We start from the raw sequence: 18121 nt of genomic DNA, 5'->3' as shown, positions 1-18121 counted from the left end.
CTATTTAATTTAATAAAAAAACGAGGTATATTCAGAACGTCATTTCGACGATCGAGCATTCTCTACTTCTACGGAGCGCCATTTATGCCTTTATTTACTTCCGAAATAGAAATAGTACTACGGTAACTGGTTCAGTGGACCAAATTTAGCACCAGTGGAGCACAGTGATATAAAATAGAAATAAGTCACTGAATGTTAATATCTTTTCGTATTTTAATACACTGTGCTCAAGTGGACCAAATTTGGCGTCAGTGGAGCACAGTGATATAAAATAGAAATAAGTCACTGAATTTTAATATCTTTTCGTATGTTAATACATTGTGCTCAAGTGGACCAAATTTGGCGTCAGTGGAGCACAGTGATATAAAATAGAAATAAGTCACTGAATTTTAATATCTTTTCGTATTAAGCATATTTGAATACCTACCGGTATGGTACCATACATGTTCGACAATACAGTATCACATATCTCTTTAAAAAAAAAAACAATATTAAAAAAAAAAAAGTATCCGTCGAGGTTCGAACCCCAGCCGATAGCACTCAAAACTGAGCATTACCCGTTACGCCACCAAGTACATGACTGAAAAGCTGATAATAGTCTATTTATACGTGTATTACGTAATTGATCATTACGTCATAAATATCCTATTTATCTTGCTAAAAACCAAAACGATCAGTTAGCTCAGTCGTCTGAGCGTCGTGTTAACAACACGTATGTCGTGGGTTCGATTCCCACGCTGGTCGGTGGAATAGAGTTAAGGCTATGCGAGCCACTGTGTTTGGGGTTCACAGATCATACGTCCCCCTTTCCACCACACACCATGAGGCGACAACATCAATGCATCTGGTGATGTGGTGGGAACGACCCCAAAAGGCTGTGGCAGGGCCTTAGTGCTGAGGCAGGGAGAGCACATTTACCATCTTTTTTTTTGGTTCTCGCTAACTGCTTTGATGTTTTAAATTTTATGTTTAGCGCCCTCAATTTAATTTATTGGGTTAAAAAAATGAATTAATTCTCTTCGTTACGTGTTTAGAAGAGAATTAATTTTATCTCATCGTAGTTTGGTATGCCGTGCGTTTGTTATGCAAATGAGTGTGCTGTGGGAAAGATAGTATTGTTAGTCATTCGCGATCAACACACAACACTGTTCAATTTTTATTTTGTTAATCTTTTACATTAGAATTGTAATTCTACCGTTACACATTATAGTGTGCTTTTAAATATCCGTTTCATGCAAGATATTGTATTGTAGGCCTACTAATATGTTGTGAATAAAATTTTATGGTAGAATAAATAAATAAATATGTTTTAAGCAGATCTTCGAAATTAAAGCATAATTATGAAGTCGAGTTTTTTAAAACCCAACCTAAAATTCGCATCTGGATAGTTGAAATTTAACATTATAGTTATCAAAGGTGATATGATAATTCTAATTGTTTTCTAAATTATAGAAATATTAAAATTCGTAAGTAGGCTTTTGTGTGCTAGCTCTGTTTGTATTTCATAATTTTGTTTTGTTGAATTACCGTCACGGCCGCGTGCATTGCATGTCTCACACTTGGGAAACAATCACCATTGTATGGCTGGACTTTTATATTTCGTTTCATAATTTGTGAGGACTAAGCTTTCATTCTTAGCTCTGCCCCAACCATGGTGAGCTTAACTGGAGACTTAATATTTTAATTTCATATTTCAATAAATATTTTTTTTGCTCAGCCCCAATCATGGTGGGGTAGTGAAGACTCTTATATATCATGTTTCAAAATACTATAGGTGTCATTTCTGGGGACCTTGTAGCTATTTTAAACAGTTTGGTAAGCCCTGCGTTGTTATGCAAATGTGTTTTTTAATTTTTACTCTTTTTTTTGGCTTTCGTTACATGTATTTGTAAATTTTATGTTTAGCGGCCTCAATTTTAATGTAAAAAAAAAAATCTTCGTTACGCGTTACGTGCTGAGAAGAGAATGTATCTCTCATCATAGTTTGGTATGCCGTTCGTTGTTACACAAATGAGTTTGTGCAGGTGTAGTAGGAAAGATGGTATTGTTAGTCATTCGCGGTCAACACGCCCCACCGTTAAATTTTGATTTTGTTAATCAATGTTGCAACATTGGTAGCGAAATGTCCGATTCTTCATAGTAGTTGGTGTGTATGGCCGCGCCGTTCCAGAATAAACATGTTTTAAACAGATAGTCTCCGATGGTTTTTGTATGAGGTTAATGGAGAGTGAAATAAGATCAAATATAGAACATTTGCAAAGATGCCGATTTCCAGACCAATTTCGAAGCTTAGACTAATTCCGCCGCCGGGCTAGGCCATAGGCATATACGAAGTCGAGTTTTTAAAGTAGAAAACCCCACCTAAAATGTGGATCTGGATATTGACATTTTAACATTATCATAATTATCATAGGTGACTATGTATAGTAATAAGTATAAGTAAGTGCATTTCTGGGCTCTATTTTCATTGCTCTGCCTCAACTATGGATGAGCTAGTACTGGAGACTTAATATTTAATTTTATATTTCAATTAATAGGTGCACTTTCCGGAGACAAGCTCATATATTGTCCTGGTGAGTCTTATATAGTTTGTTTCATTCAAATCATGTAACGCCATTTTTTCGGGCGGGAACCTACTGTATACAGCTCTTTTTTTTCAAAATTGTCTTTGCTCAGCCACAAGCATGGTGGGGTACTGAAGATTCTTATGCATGTTGTTTGAAAACATAATAGATGTCATTTTTAAACAGTTTGGTAAGCTATGTGCATGCGTTGTTATGCAAATGAGTCTGTGCAGGTGTTATTATGGTAAAGATGGTATGTTAGTCATTCGCGGTCAACACGTCACACTGTTAAATTTTGATGCTGTTAATTATTTACATTAGAAGATGTTTCAAATCATGTAAATAAAATATTCCGGGCGGGAAGCTAGCAGTTCCCCTCGTTTAGTTTGCAAAAGTAATCTCGAAAAGAACTCCATGTGGAAAAGAAGCCCACCCAAGAGTACTAAAAATGAAGAAGCACATGGGCTTCTTTTCGAGGTTTTATGGCAGTCTGGAAAATAATGCCATGCAACTTTGTTTCTGGTTTAAAAAAAGTTCCACTTTTTACAATCCTCAAAATATCTCTCTTTCAAAATAAAAGAAAAACAATATTCATTATTTTCCATTAAAAAAAAAATCCACTGGTGCCAATGGGTCCACTTGAGCACAGTGTATTACCATACGAAAAGATTGAAACTTGAGTGACTTTATTTCTATTTTATATCACTGCTCCCCTGGTACCAAATTGTGTCCACTTGAGCACGGTGTTTTATACGAAAAGATATTAAAATTTAGTGACTTTATTTCTATTTTATATCACTACTGTGCTCCACTGGGGCCAAATTGGGTCCACTTGAGCACATTGTATTAACATACGAAAAGATATTAAAATTTAGTGACTTTATTTCTATTTTTATTTTTTTATTAAACCTTATTTTGTGAGGGTGACCCTCAACAGCATAATAATGCAGACAGTCAAAAACATATATGAAAAAACGGATGAACTATGTTAAAAAAATATAAAAATATATAATATATATGTACTTAAATACAAAAATATAGCCTACAATACTATTCAAAACGTTGAGTTTTTTCTTTTGGGATTAAATATTTTTTTAGAGCAGACTTAAAAATTATTTATTGTTACCGCATTTCTTAGTTTGGTGGGTAGCAAATTCAGGTATGTTGGTGCTCTATATATAGATGAAGCTTTTCTTAAAAGTTTCAGTTTTAGGGGAAGGGGAGACAAATTTCCTCTCACTGACACTTCGGGTACATCGATGATTTGGAATTCTGGCAAGACGCAGGGCAAGGTATTCCGGAGCAAGACCATTTGCAGACCTGTAGGCAAGGCAGCCCAGTTGTAGATGCATGCGATCTTGAACTGTATGAAGATTTAAGGTGTTGTAAATGTTAGTTCGTGGTGTGAGAGGATGAGCTTAGATAGTGCGAAGTGCTCTATTTTGAATGGTCTGTATTCGGTCAATATTCGATCTGATTCCCCAAACACTACATCAATAATCAATGTGTGGGAGGATTATAGTGTTATAGAGGAGTATGGACGTGTGTTTATTAATGAAATGACCGAGCACGCGATAAGATGGAGATGGACAAGCCCAGTTTGGAACAGAGTTTATTTACATGAAAAGAAAAAGATAAATTTGAATCAATGTGAATGCCGAGATGTTTCTGTTTGTCAGTTTGTGATATGGGTATATACGAAACGATATTAAAAGTAGTGACTTTTATTTCTATTTTATATCACTGTGCTACCCTGGTGCTAAATTGTCCACTTGAGCAGTTACCGTAGTACTATTTCTATTATTGAAGTTAATAAAGGCATAAACGGCGCTCCGTAGAGAAGTAGAGAATGCTCCAGTCGTCAGAATGACTCTCTGAATATACCTCAAAAAACAAGAACACGTTTTACAAAAAAAACATGGCTGCACACACGGAGAGCAACGATGAACCCGAGAAAAAAAGGCCAAAGATAATAAAAACGCTTCATGAAAAAAACTTAGATAAACGTTTGATTGTTGTTCTAGAGAATGCATCACTTGAAACAGTTAAGGTGCGTAATACAATTTAATGTGTGTAGATAATTAATAGGCTAGCGGGGGGCTAGGCCTACCTAGCCTAGGCTCTAGGTAGGCCTAGTAGGAGAGAGCGCCGATTATTTCATGACACAGCTGTCCTGTACAGATAATTTAGGCCCCCTAGTATAGGCCTAACTAGGCCTTATGCCTTTTCCCTTTTTAGGCAGGCCCTAGCTTGAATTACGCAAGAGGGTACAGCAACGCAGCATTAGAGAGATAGATGAGTTGAGTTGAGAGATGTGTTAATGTTACTAATGACATGTAGCGCCAGTTATGCATTATCATATGATTCATGAATACCGTAACTTGAATTTCACTGTTTAAAAAAGAGTGAAAAAGTTAAAAGTACAGTAATTATAAAGTAAAATTTAAAATTAAAGGAAAATGTGTTGTTTTGTATATTTTATTTTAGTTTTTCTTTAATTATTCACAGTCTTCAATAGCAATTTAACTGTATATTAACATTGTCATTATAAAATAATAGGGCCTAGCTAGATAGTGTTATTTTTCTTTTACTTTTTAACAATTTATTATTAATTATTAATTATTAATATTATATGGCAAAGGTTTTAACTGAAAGGTTAAAAGGTTTAACCAGATATAAAGGGGATGGGATGTTTCATTGCTTCATTTTGGTAGGATAATATTAATAAATGAATAAGAGTAATTTAATTTTATCTTTCAGACAACGAAGGGATTTGAATTATTGAATTGTGATCATCATAAGCACTTAATGAAAAAATATAAAAGGAATCCATCAGATTGTCGACCAGACATTGCTCATCAGGTACAAACTATCACAGCAAGTTGTCAAAATGTGATACCAGAGAAATCAAATTCAATTCAATTCCACTAAAAGGCTTTGTTTGCTTTTGGCATGCCTAATTGGCGACAGAAACTGTTGGCCTCTTTTGTTGCCAATCTAGCTATTTTTTGTATGTTTGTATAAATGTGTTTGTCGAAATTAATAAAATAAAATTATATAATAATAATGATGAAATGGTTACTAAGTTTCTAAGCTCTTAACACAAATATCCTAAAAAATAATATGGCGCAGAGGAACAATGTTTATTGCTTTATGCTATTCATGTACCGTAATTGCTTTATATGAATAGTTTTTAAAGCTCTATCAGAAAATTGGATACTGTATTTTGTAAACAAGACAATCCACAAAAATATGATATAAGAGAAGATTGTTTGAATGATAAAATTAGTAATAATGTTTTTCTTTTTTAAAGTGTTTACTGATGTTATTTGATAGTCCTTTGAACAGAGCTGGTCTCTTACAAGTCTTTGTTCACACTGATAGGAACGTGTTGATTCAAATAAGCCCACAAACTAGGATACCACGGACCTTTGACAGATTTTGTGGTCTTCTTGGTAAGTACCTACTAGCCTTTTTATTCATTTGTGCATTTTATTAATCATCTAAAGTCATACTATATTTCATGTTACATTATTTAAATAGTATTTAATAATTATTTTAAAAAAACAATAAATTTCTTCAACAAATGTTGACATGTGATGATACAGTGTACCTAGTACTAATTTTAAAAGAAAGTTCTTTATTTACTCTCTCACTTTTAGTACAGTTGCTTCACAAATTAAGTATCAGTGCATCAGATGGTCCTCAGAAGCTTTTGCGTGTAATTAAAAATCCAGTATCCAGCCATCTGCCAGTTGGCTGCAAGAAAATATGTCTCTCATACAGTGCGAAGAAATTGGTAAAACCAAGTGAACTGGTTCCAGTTGATGGACCTGTTGTTTTGGTTATTGGTGCAATGGCTCATGGAAAGGTAACAACTGCCTAATACAGTCACTGTAGATGTGTTAAAAATACAAACTAAGCTCTGTCTACACTATCTACCATATTACTACATACCATATATAGACATGATGATGTCATATCACTACCATATTTGGGCATATCACTACCATATTTGGGCACACCACACTTTTGTCAAACTAGTTTGATAGTGTAGACAGAGCTTTACAGGATATCTAATAGTTGATAGTATGAATAATGATAATGTATCAGCAGTGATTAAAATTAAGGCCAATTTTTTGCATTTTAATAATAGGTCAGACCAAATTTGGAGAGGATTCTGTTTAATTAATTTTACAGTAGTAAACTTTAACATCTTTTTTGTTTTTTTTAGGTTGAACCAGACTTCACAGAGGATGACATATCTATCAGCAATTACCCATTGTCTGGTGCCCTCGCGTGTGCTAAGATTTGCTCAGCTTTTGAAGAAGGTTGGGGAATATTTTGAGCCAGTACTTTAATTATCTTGCTGGTTTACCATTGATTCAAAAGCGAGCATAGCTACATGATTCGCATCTAATTGCTTGTCTTCCTTAAATAGCTTGGTATACAGTATCTACAAGAAAAGCATATCACTCTCTACATCCCAATATTCTATACACAAATACATCACAATTCTCCACATTTTTATTTTATGTGAGTACCATACTCATAATAGTGACAAATGTAATCACCCCCCACAGAGGGTTTTGATAGCAGAGCTTGTAAAATAATGTGGTGAACTTTTTTCATTGCCTTATCATCCTGGATCCACCCCACCCTATGCCCGGTTTCTTTAAACCATCAATGACAGCACTTAACATTGTGTTTCTAATTAAAAACATTTTGTGTATTACAATGACTTTACATCTACTTTGTCTTGTATTCAGACCACAAAATGTAAATTTAGGTGCAGTTTGAAGTTTTGTATTTTGGTGCATCACACTAGTCAGCACAACTTGCTATGTTGTTCATGAACAAACATTACTATTAACTCAGTCCTCAGTGTGTGAGTGACGGTAAATGTTATATCATTGTGAATTTAACTAGGTCCGTGTGACAATAGTAGTATACGTTTATATGCACAAAAGGATTTTGACAAAAGCCGATTTATTCAGTTGTGGCAGTTGCCTTATATTCACTATTCAACTCGACATCAGTTCATCATAAATATCTTTATTATTTGTTATTCATATGTAATACTGTATACATGTATCATGACAAGAACTTTGTATTCTGAAGGAGATTTTTTACTCTACAAGATACTTACTACAGAGGTGTTTTAGGTTAGAGTACCTAGTATTAATATAAATTGTGAATATAATTATTTTTATTAAAACTTCACTGTGATTTAACAAAAATATGTGTTGTGATTTGTATTTCTTGTATATTATTTTAGATTACCGGTATTATTTTTATACTAAAAATGTGACCGGCCATTTTTTTCTCGGATGCCCTCTCCCTCTCTGGCCGCACACCTACTGTTGCATTCACTGAGTTTCACCCTCTAGCCAATCTAATAAATACCTCATTTGCTAATAATAGAAACTTCTATAGCGCCCGCTGTAGGCTATTTTTACTTGGGTTTTTTTGATATGATGAATATACCTTCCGTGTTTGGTAAGTTCATTTTGAAATTTGTTTTAATTAATTTTTATGTAGATGCTGTACCATAATGTTCTTGATAAATATTTTATGTGTTTTATTAGTTTAAAATAAGGCCTTAGCCTGCTATAATAACATACAGTAACATGATTAAACGGCGCCGATTATTCTAGCCTAGCTAGGCCTCGCTCGGTGTCATTATCAATATTCAATCATACGTCGTAGCCTCTTGTCTTCTTCTAGGCTTCCGAGTAATAGATATAGAGGCTATATATATATGTGGCTGTATTAGTATTAATCTATTGCAAATGCGCTCTATATTGGTCATATTGTACTATTTATTTTATCTTTCGACGTTCGTAAGGATAACCACTATGGCTATGATTTAATTATGCTTAAATTAAACCTAGGCCTAGCTAGGCCTAGGCCTAATATAGTAATATTTTTATGATAATAATATTTTTTCTATTTCTGGTGTTCACAGATTTCTACATGCAAAGAAACCAAAAAGATTAATGTCATGGATAGCGCAACATTTCTGTCAAAGGTTAGGGAAGGCAGCGGAACAGTTGAAGATCTTAATCAACTTATTTCGGTAAATGGAGATATAAATGCCCTAGACACTGTTGGTAATTCAGCTCTTTTTTATTCAATTTCAAATAACAACAACGAGTTATTTACATCCTTAATGGAATTAGGAGCAAATATTAACTATAAAAACAAAGATGGATGGACGGCACTAATGAAAGCAGCTGCTAGAAATAATGTTGAACACATTAAAAGTCTTGCATCAAAAGGGGCCCTGCTGGATGAAACATCATTCCAACAAGAAACCGCTGTGATTATAGCAGCTGAAAGAGGAAATAAACAAGCCTTAGAAACGTTGCTAAATGAAGGTGCCTGCAAGTATCATGAAGCTAAACTATTTACAGCTATTCATTTACCAACATTAGCTTTTGCAATATACCGTGGAAGCCATGTTGAGTCTGCTGTCTTAGACACAGCAGTAAGTCTGATTGAGTTAAGTAAACATGATATGTTTATTCAAAGTTGTCTGGATTTTGGATTTGGTGCTTTACATCTAGCGGCAATATCTGGTATTCTTGACCTTGATAGCTTACGTGGGAAAGGCTTGGAGGTTGACCCACTAACAGAAGCGGGACGAACACCATTGATGCTGGCAGCGCAGAGTAATAATTTACCTTGTGTAAAATGGTTGGTAGAACATGATGCAAATATCCAACATTCTGATACGTATGGCGTGACTGTTCTACACTTGGCAACTGCTACTGGACATACTAAAATAGTAGAATATCTTCTTAAAGAGGGAGCATGTGTTGATGCTGTAGATAATACTGGTTTAACATCATTAATGTTTGCCACTTACTTTAATCATGAAAAAACGATTGAAGTTCTCTTGAGCAGTGGAGCCGATGCATCTGTAGGATCCAAAGCAGGAATCTCAGTGTTGCACATAAGTGCATTTCAGAACAAGAAAACAATCATTGAATTGTTTGCGTCTAAAGGCCTGCCACTTGATGTTGTAACTGAAGATGGACGCACAGCATTAATGTATTGTATTCCAAAATCTTGCATAAATGCCTTAAAAGCACTTATTTCAGCTGGTGCAGATGTGGATGGAAAGGACATGAATGGATGGACTGCGTTACATTACTCTTGCATTTTTGGAAATCTTGAAGTCACATCAATTCTCCTAGACAATGGAGCAGATGTCAATATAGTAGCACAGAAGACAAATGAGGTTATAGAAGATGAGTTGAACTGTTCTATGGATGATTATGAAGTTAGCAAGAGTGTTTTTGGTATTGAATGGGTGCCATTAACTGTAGCGTCCTTGCTATCCAAAGTGGATATAGTTGGATTACTTCTAGGACGTGATGCTGGGGCAGCGGGAAAAGCAGATAACGCTTTGATTAGCTGTATTGGAGGAGCTATACTTAAAAAGTTTGGCTATAATGATGGTATAGATAATTATGCAGACATTGTGAGTTTATTGGCGGCACATGGGGCTGATGTTAATTGTAAAACATATGATGGAAGCTCAATGTTAATGTTTGCATCCACTCATGGTTTAGAACGTATTGTTGTTAGACTTCTGGAATTGGGTGCTGATCCTCTGTTTCGTAAAGAAGACAATACAACTGCTTTGGGCTTAGCAACAAGAAACCATCAAGAAAAGGTTGTGAAAATTCTTCAAGATTGGATAGTAAAGGTTCAACCTCATTATCGTGGCAACTTCGATGAGGTTGATGCAGCGCCTGCAGGTCCAGCACCAAGCGCAAAAGTTATAGATCAATTGAATTCTGACATGCAGGATATGAAACGTCTTATGAGTCATATGCAGTCAGCCATGAGGACGCAGATGTCTCCAGGTGGAGACCCAACACCACCCAGTATTACTTCGTCTGTTGGTAACTACTTTTCAGGTGATGGTGAGGTTGACCAAGAGCTAGTCAAACTTGCTGAGGATCTTGGACCAGAATGGAAGGACTTGGCCATATCTTTAGGTTTTAACAGCGCTCAAGTTAGCCATTTTGAATCAATTCCGGGTGATGTGCCAAATCATATCACATCAATGTTGATGAAATGGAGGAATACTGTTGCAGATAAAACAGAACGAGACAAAATTCTGTCGGAAGCACTGAAAAATAGTTGTCGTCGCTATGATCTTGCGGAAAAAATTACCAAGATAGATAGCGTAGATAGACCGAGTGAGAAGAAAACTCTTTTAGAACTTTCTAGAAATCTTGGTGCAGAATGGAAACCTGTTGCAATATACTTACGTGTTCCTAGTGGTGTAATTGAACAGAAACAAATGCAACATAAAGTGGTTAAGGATCAAATTTATGCCGTGTTGTTGGTGTGGGCTCATGGACCTATGCCAAAACCTTGGAAATCAGAGCTAGAGTTTGCCTTAAGAGAAGTTGGTCGCATTGACTTGGCTGATTCTATAAACATACTGTAATATCAGAATATATACTGGAATATACATCTGTGATTTAATCATTGTATTAAATAAGTTAAAATAACTATAGCGAGGCAGTATAAGTATTTTATAGTTTTCAACATTCCTCTGCAATTTCCATAGAATGTTTTCAGGCAATGATAACAATTATGCTTAATGCAAAAAATAGCCCATAACAACAAACATTAGATTTACTTGTGTGTATTGGATTATAAGAGGGCCCCTGAAATGTGTTTTTTATTATAAATTAAGAGGGTCCCTGAAATTGTTATTGAAACAGTTAAAATAAAAGAACAGAATTAGACACAACCTCATTAGGAAGTATTTTGCACATAAACAGTCATTGTAATAAAATAAAAATATTAACTTTAATGCAACATTTTTCATATAGATAGTAGGTATTTTGTTTTATTAATGTGCTTATCTACCAATGTGCTTTTATTTTGCTATATTGTGTATAGCATCCCATGATATTTGTAATAAAAAAGTAATAAAAACAATCATATTTGTCCTCCTTACTTTATTATATGATACCAGGAATACTCCCTGGATGATACAAAGATACAGTACAACACCATACATACATTCTTGTGGTACACTGCACTTGACATGATGCATGTCCAAGTATGTAACCCAATTTATGCATGACTGGCGCTCCATAGTTGGTTAGTGAACAAAGATCGTACTGCAAGCCAGCGAGCCATGCGATTCGTACTGACTCGCCAGAAGATCGGGCAACACTAGCCCTTCACTCTTTGATATAGTTAAAGAATACAATGGTGATGATACCTGACATCCTTTACTCCATGCTGACATGTTAAAAAATGTCTTAAATAACAATTGAAATTATAAAAAGTATGCTTTTTAAATAATTACCTGGATAGGTCGACATGCTTGATGATGTTTGGATTTTATTCCAGAGTGTGTCACATGAATTAACAGAAAATTGTCCAGTGTTTATTTGTTTGGAATGATAAATAAAATTACCCTTTGTTTGTGATCGTGTTACACGACTATAAAATATTGATGAATTTCATGCATAGGTTCAAATACCATGCTGGTCGGATAGACATGAATTGCATGGCTCGCTGGCTCGTACTTTTTTGGCCGGCAACACTCTCTTGTGCGCCGTCGTATACTATAGAGTAGACATGCCGTGTGTAGTACTTGGTTGAGATCTGTATTTTTAAAGAAATCCGTCCGAAGATGGATGGGCCTAGTAGTGAAGAATCACAAGATGTAAGTTTTATTCAATGAATACTTTTAGAGAATGTATTGGGCTAATGGATCCGAGCTAATTTTTGACAAATATAATGGTTCAAGAAACCATTTTATCCTAGCCACTCACTACTAATCTACTGAGCCTAGGCCTAGCTAGCTAGGGTGGTGGTGAGTATGCCTCCGCTCTAGCAGCTTGCTAGTTCATTTCGGTTAACGGGTATGAAACGCCAATGTAGCCACAAAAGTATTAACACATTTTTTTTTGTAGGAGGAACGGCAAGTGTTGCTATCGATCTACGAGGGTGATGACAATTTCAAGGAGTTAACTCCAACCACATTTCAATATTTGGTATTAAATTATATTATAGTTATACAAATTAATTTTTAAGAGTGTGAAATGAGCAGATTATAGTTAACATTTTTTTGTTGTTGAATACAGTATGCCATTTTAATGTCACATAATAGTTATTCACTTTGATAAAAAAAAAAACATTATTTACCTCGTTTCTGGTTAAATTTAACCGTTTATTTTGTCTTTTTATAATAAGTGAAATAATTACTTTTGTTGGTTTTTTTTCTACAGAAGTGAATAACTTTATTAAACTGCAAAATGGCCTATTCAATGTCTGATTTTATTCATCTTTATTTTTAACGTTTTTGAATATACAATATTCATAAGTCAACATTTTGTCACTATCCAGTAGGTATAGAAAAATATTGTTTTAAATGTATATTTGATTATTATTTAACATACTTTTCTTCAGGTTGGAGATAAAGGTCATTTTAAATCATTTTTATTAGAAATTGTCTGGGGAGAAAAGTATCCAACAGAAATGCCAAATATCAACTTAGATGCATTCTATAATAATCATATGTAAGTCAACATTTCTCTTGTGTTTAAATATGGGGTATCAGGTATCATATGCAATATTTCCAATAATTATATAGCTATATCTGTATTGTAGATTTGTATACTAGTTATTGAAGACATGCCAACCATGGAGGTATATTGTTAAATTAGCCAATCTAACAATTATGAAAATGTTTGTACTAAAATCCTAGTTTGGTATTCCTGTGAGGGTTGGCAAGTTTTGTATACTGTAAAAGTTTGAGATTTGTGTATTACTTTGAGGTTTAACAATTTGTTGTAACACATGGTTTTGTTATTTTCAATTTGTAAAACAAAAAAGCTGAGTTGCTCAAAATGATTTATCCTAGCAAGTTATACCATAATTATATTGTAGACAGTTTTTACCCACATTAACTTCAGTACTAATGTACTAATGGAGTCATATTGTATTTGGAATACTTTTACTGGTGTAGATGTGCAGAAGTAAAATGCAATGTTGTAATGAAGATTAGTGAGGAGGGTGAGCAGTGGTTAGAAAGTGCAATGACCTATACATTATTTGAATGGGCCAAGGAAAATGCTGATGTACTCATGACAAATCAAGTTGAGCAGCTCATCCAGTCAAGGGTATTTACACGCTTATTTACTTAAATTTTAACTGTCATTTTTTTTTAAAACAAAATCTTAATTTTATGGATGTGTTTTCTACTACTATTTTACCATATTCTTATTAAGTGTTTTATATTTGTTGTCTTGTTTTGCCCTGCATATAATTGGTCCTTCAAGCTGTGACCTGGGATGTTTGTTACATTCTTATGTTTTATATTTGTTGTCTTGTTTTGCCCTGCATATAATTGGTCCTCCAAGCTGTGACCTGTGATGTCTGTTACAATCCAAGAGACAAATAGGGTCTATCGTAGACTAACATAAAGGATATGCTTTTCTTGAGCTCTGTTCTATTGCTATAAATGTAGATACAAATAAGTATTGTTTTATAATACTAGAATTCAAGTGATGCAACTACAGAAGTGCAACAAACAAAGAAAATAAAAGAAAAGAAAGAACATATGTCTAAAGCACAGAAGAGAAAATTAGCAGATAAGACAGGTATTTAATTCTTACAAAAAATGTTAAAATATAATTTGCACTTATTTATGTTTATCATTAATATATAGTTTAACAGTATTTCTAAAAATGTTAGATAGTTGGCTACTGCATCATTGATTCTTTGTTTATATAGATTTTAAAGGTGAAAAGCCAAGAGGTTGGAACTGGGTTGACATTGTAAAGGTAAGGTACATTTGTTCTACTTGTGAGTGGTATGTTCTTCCTCCTTGAAACAACCAAAACTACCAAACGTGATTTGTTTTCATGTAAAGAATAAAGTTAAATTGTAAGTTTAACTTTTCCCCAGTTCCTGGCCATACATTAATCAGCATTTACGTACCTTAGAATTTACGTATAAAATGCCAGATGATGTCATCATTTTTGTGTGTAATTTAATGATTTTTATTTAAAATGATTTAAACTTCGCACATCTGTCAGGGGTCAATCTGTCAACCTGTAGCTTGGGTCCTGTACCCTACGTAAAATGTAGGTTCTACTGTACCGCCATTTAAACTAGACTGAAACACATTTGAATGCAACAAATACATATAATCTATTAGTAAACTTTTCTTTTATTTATTTTTTTCATTGGTACTTCATTGATACTGTAGCATGTAAGTAACCTTATACTGTTATAATATATTCATCAAATATTTCAATACCTCAATTTAATTAATTTAAATACATAGTGGAGTTTGATATACATTTTGATTAATTCTTGAACACATATTTATTATTAATCCATTGTAATCAGTATTTATGTACAGTAATAATAATTTAAATTATAACTAATTGCCAATTTTTAATTAAATTTATTATTTTTCAGCTTTCAAAAACTGGAAAATCGCACGGTGATGTCTAATTTGTAAATGACAAGCATCAGGAGTCATTGAAATTGGCTTCTGCACCCTGGAGAACTGACAGTAATAATATGCATCATGAAAAATATATTAAAGTATCCAGAGCATAAAATTCCACTTTTGGTGACTATATAAGCTTTCTATGTGGAATATCTGACTGCAACACCCAAAAATGTGTTTTAGTTGCGTGCAACGCGACTCTACAGCTCACTATGTCGGTCGGTTGGTCAGTAAACACTAACTTGAGCACGCTAGTGCATCCATGTATATGCCTTGTTATAGCATGAATTGCAGTTAGTACTCCAGATGGTATAGATCATTTGGAAGAAGTGCGCATTACAAATATTATTAATATGAATATATCTTTCATTGATGTCAAGTTTTATGAAAAGTAGCTATATATTTTTATACTGAAACTGCAGGAATTTAATTTCTTTTGAGTAACAGTTGGTGAGAATTCTTTACATATGACTTCATGATTCACTAGTAATTATTTTTTTGCAAATAACATTAAACTATCAATTCAGTATAATTTCTCAATAGTACTGTAGATTAATCATTATTTCTTGTTGGTCTTTTAGCGCTGTGAGACATCAGTAAATAGCGCTTTTAAAAGCTTTAAAATAAAGATTATTATCACTAAATATACATCTTTATAGTTTACATTACAACAGTCAGCCTGTAAATAAATTGTAAATTAATTAAATTTATGTTTCGCTTGTATGCCAAAATATTGCAAGTGCAATTGCACTCCCTACTGCTGCATTGACATCATTTGTTGCCATCTCCACTGGTAAATCATAAACTCTTTTTAACTCTTCTTGTAAAATTTCATTTTTAAGGAGAGCATTGCCACACCCCACAATCCTTGTAATACCAGCTGTGCACAAGGTCTCTCTTGGTAACATATCAACCAGATTCTCCATCAATCCAGAACACAGTGCTCTTGACAAATCACCAATATTCATATTAAATGGTGTGATGTTCCTAACATCGCCTTTCTTCTTCAATGCATGTCTTTCACCAAAAATTGTGGGACTAATTTTAAGGTCTGTTTTTGTAACATTTTTCCCCTTTTCCATCAATATTGTAATTACTTTTTCATCAGTGAAGTATTCTTGCGGCACGTGCATAGCCTCCATCATTTCTTGAAACATTTTGACTGTTGCTGCAAGTACATTTCCACCATTGAGTGATGCGGCAACAGTTAGGTATGAGTCTTTGAAAAAAGGGAAATATTCTAAAGACCTAGGAAGACTACAACGACTTGGTTTGAAATCAGAAGGGCATTTAAATACTGCTTGCATTGATGTCCCAACATTTACAACTGAAAGAAAGAAAGAAAGTAAAATAATTAATGTTAAAAACCATTACATTCTGAATCTGGAGAAATTTCTTGTGTTGGGCAAGATTCTGGTATTCAGGAAATTTCAGTTAATAAATAATAATTACATTAATTATAAATGTGGTAGTACATTATTTGTTTTGCATTGTTTCTAGCAATATACATTTCACACAAGTTATTTAACTGTAGAACTCTTGAGAGGTTAGGACTCGATTTACCTGCATGTTTATCAGATATCAAGTGGGGTAATATTGAACATTGTAGATCACCCATGGCAACACCTACACCAGCTCCTTTTGGTATTCCTAGCCACGAGGCTTTTAGTTCACCGAGTTTGCTGGCTGGTTGAATTACGTTTGGTAGCAAGTTCATTGGAAATCCAGTATTCTGTAGACTGTATAAAGTAATGAATTATTAGATTAAAATTCATTTATCAATTGACTGTTAACAATTTTCGGAATAAAGACTACATGATTGAAATAAACTTGCATTTACATTTGTTTATTCCATGAATTTGTGACTGTGTTGTAAAACCCCCAACTTGCTGCATTTTGTACTGACATAACAGGTTTTACCAGGCCACATAATATAGCAGTTAACATATCCATAATCGTTCCAGCACAATCAAATTTTACATTTGTATTACTTCCAAAGAAACTAGGAATATTCTTTTTGATCCATATCAAAGTTGCACATCCATGTCCAGTAGCAAGGTTGAGATGCGAATCAGGTTGCGGCAGAGTTGTAAGAAAGTCTTCTGAGCATCTGGCATCCTGCCATGTATACAAAGGACTGATGTTATCATCAATGTAACTTGTTAGATCTAAACAATCATCTATTTGATGGGCGGTAATTAGGTGGGAACTCCATAAAATAACGCCATGCATTTGTCCGGATACAGCAATGCGCCATATGTGTTTACGGTGCTTGTCTTCCAGTCTTTGGATGCATGTTGTGCAGGCTTCAAAGATTTTCAAGTGGCATTGCTCACTACCCAATGGTGAAGTATCGCTAACAATATCGGCAGTGGTATTTTCAGCTTGCACATCAAGAACTTGCTGATTTTCACTATCGATGACAGCAACTTTGACAGAGGTTGTACCCAAATCAATACCAAGTACTAAGAAGCTCATTTTTCAGTACTATATTGTATTCCATAAAATAAACACAGAACACAGAAAAATTAATAATTATTTGAAAAAAAACAAATAAAAACAAATTATCTCATTGCCTTGCTTGTGAAATGAAATCAATCATCATATTTATAAACAAAATAGCCTACTGCATGGATTCCCTTCATGTCAATAATTAAAAAAATAGACAAACTTCTCATTTCAATAAGATACCTAAAATGCCTAATTAATAATTGTTTGTTTGGCTTAAATATATTTCAAATTAAATCATTTTATTGTAAATGTACAAACAATTATATTAACAAAAATATGTTGAAAGTTGTGCATTCATACATTCTCCACTTTTTTCAGTCTGTCTGTTCAGCAGCCCACCCACCATATTTCGGCAGTTCTCTTATTGAAAAAGATTGACATTTTATATATTTAGAATAATTATTTTCACATAGATTACAATATAAAATTAGTTATAAAAATAATATTTTCATTCCTAGCAATTTTTTATTTTTATACATCTCTTTAAAATATATTACTAGAAGATACAATGTATTTTGAAAAACTTTTTGTGAATACG

General features: G+C 33.8%; 4 protein-coding genes across 5 annotated transcripts; 3 read left to right on the top strand and 1 right to left on the bottom strand.

The window, feature by feature from the left end:
• Nucleotides 1–1636: 1636 nt before the first annotated feature.
• Nucleotides 1637–15754, top strand: LOC144835041 (RWD domain-containing protein 4-like). 2 transcript variants are annotated; one of them, XM_078690052.1, is made up of 8 exons: nt 1637–1654; nt 2538–2573; nt 12524–12604; nt 13020–13129; nt 13579–13732; nt 14110–14212; nt 14346–14395; nt 15039–15754. In XM_078690052.1, the coding sequence occupies exons 1-8, from the start codon at nt 1652–1654 to the stop codon at nt 15072–15074; spliced, it is 573 nt and encodes a 190-aa protein (XP_078546178.1). In that variant the 5' UTR covers nt 1637–1651; the 3' UTR covers nt 15075–15754. The 2 variants fall into 2 exon arrangements, with proteins under 2 accessions (XP_078546178.1, XP_078546179.1); XM_078690053.1 differs by lacking the exons at nt 1637–1654; nt 2538–2573 and adding an exon at nt 12145–12273.
• On the top strand, nt 4442–7797 carry LOC144858682 (ribosomal RNA small subunit methyltransferase NEP1-like). The gene is made up of 5 exons (XM_078714780.1): nt 4442–4614; nt 5325–5426; nt 5878–6019; nt 6227–6435; nt 6799–7797. Exons 1-5 carry the CDS (start codon nt 4483–4485, stop codon nt 6910–6912), a joined length of 699 nt encoding a protein of 232 aa, XP_078570906.1. The 5' UTR covers nt 4442–4482; the 3' UTR covers nt 6913–7797.
• Nucleotides 8033–11219, top strand: LOC144835039 (uncharacterized). The gene is made up of 2 exons (XM_078690050.1): nt 8033–8063; nt 8533–11219. The coding sequence occupies exon 2, from the start codon at nt 8569–8571 to the stop codon at nt 11032–11034; it is 2466 nt and encodes an 821-aa protein (XP_078546176.1). The 5' UTR covers nt 8033–8063; nt 8533–8568; the 3' UTR covers nt 11035–11219.
• Nucleotides 15223–17898, bottom strand: LOC144835040 (sedoheptulokinase-like). Its single transcript, XM_078690051.1, has 4 exons — nt 17884–17898; nt 16913–17559; nt 16636–16811; nt 15223–16399 (listed from the first exon to the last, which is right to left on the bottom strand). The coding sequence occupies exons 2-4, from the start codon at nt 17548–17550 to the stop codon at nt 15780–15782; spliced, it is 1434 nt and encodes a 477-aa protein (XP_078546177.1). The 5' UTR covers nt 17551–17559; nt 17884–17898; the 3' UTR covers nt 15223–15779.
• Nucleotides 17899–18121: the final 223 nt, after the last annotated feature.

Source organism: Antedon bifida, chromosome 2, assembly GCF_963402885.1.
Source record: "Antedon bifida chromosome 2, ecAntBifi1.1, whole genome shotgun sequence".
Taxonomy (NCBI): domain Eukaryota; kingdom Metazoa; phylum Echinodermata; class Crinoidea; order Comatulida; family Antedonidae; genus Antedon; species Antedon bifida.
This window is presented reverse-complemented; position numbering and strand designations above follow the sequence as displayed.

Bases quoted from the DNA above. Each gene is read 5' to 3' on its own strand.
- LOC144835039 (XM_078690050.1), top strand. From the start codon at position 8,569: ATGGATAGCGCAACATTTCTGTCAAAGGTTAGGGAAGGCAGCGGAACA.
- LOC144835040 (XM_078690051.1), bottom strand. From the start codon at position 17,550: ATGAGCTTCTTAGTACTTGGTATTGATTTGGGTACAACCTCTGTCAAA. The intron at 16,812-16,912 runs GTAAATGCAAGT...TACTTTATACAG, and splicing joins AATTCATGGAATAAACAAAT to TCTACAGAATACTGGATTTC. The intron at 16,400-16,635 runs GTAAATCGAGTC...TCTTTCTTTCAG, and splicing joins GATATCTGATAAACATGCAG to TTGTAAATGTTGGGACATCA.
- LOC144858682 (XM_078714780.1), top strand. From the start codon at position 4,483: ATGGCTGCACACACGGAGAGCAACGATGAACCCGAGAAAAAAAGGCCA. The intron at 5,427-5,877 runs GTACAAACTATC...TCTTTTTTAAAG, and splicing joins GACCAGACATTGCTCATCAG to TGTTTACTGATGTTATTTGA. The intron at 6,436-6,798 runs GTAACAACTGCC...TGTTTTTTTTAG, and splicing joins GTGCAATGGCTCATGGAAAG to GTTGAACCAGACTTCACAGA.
- LOC144835041 (XM_078690052.1), top strand. The intron at 2,574-12,523 runs GTGAGTCTTATA...TTTTTTTTGTAG, and splicing joins CAAGCTCATATATTGTCCTG to GAGGAACGGCAAGTGTTGCT. The intron at 14,396-15,038 runs GTAAGGTACATT...ATTATTTTTCAG, and splicing joins ACTGGGTTGACATTGTAAAG to CTTTCAAAAACTGGAAAATC.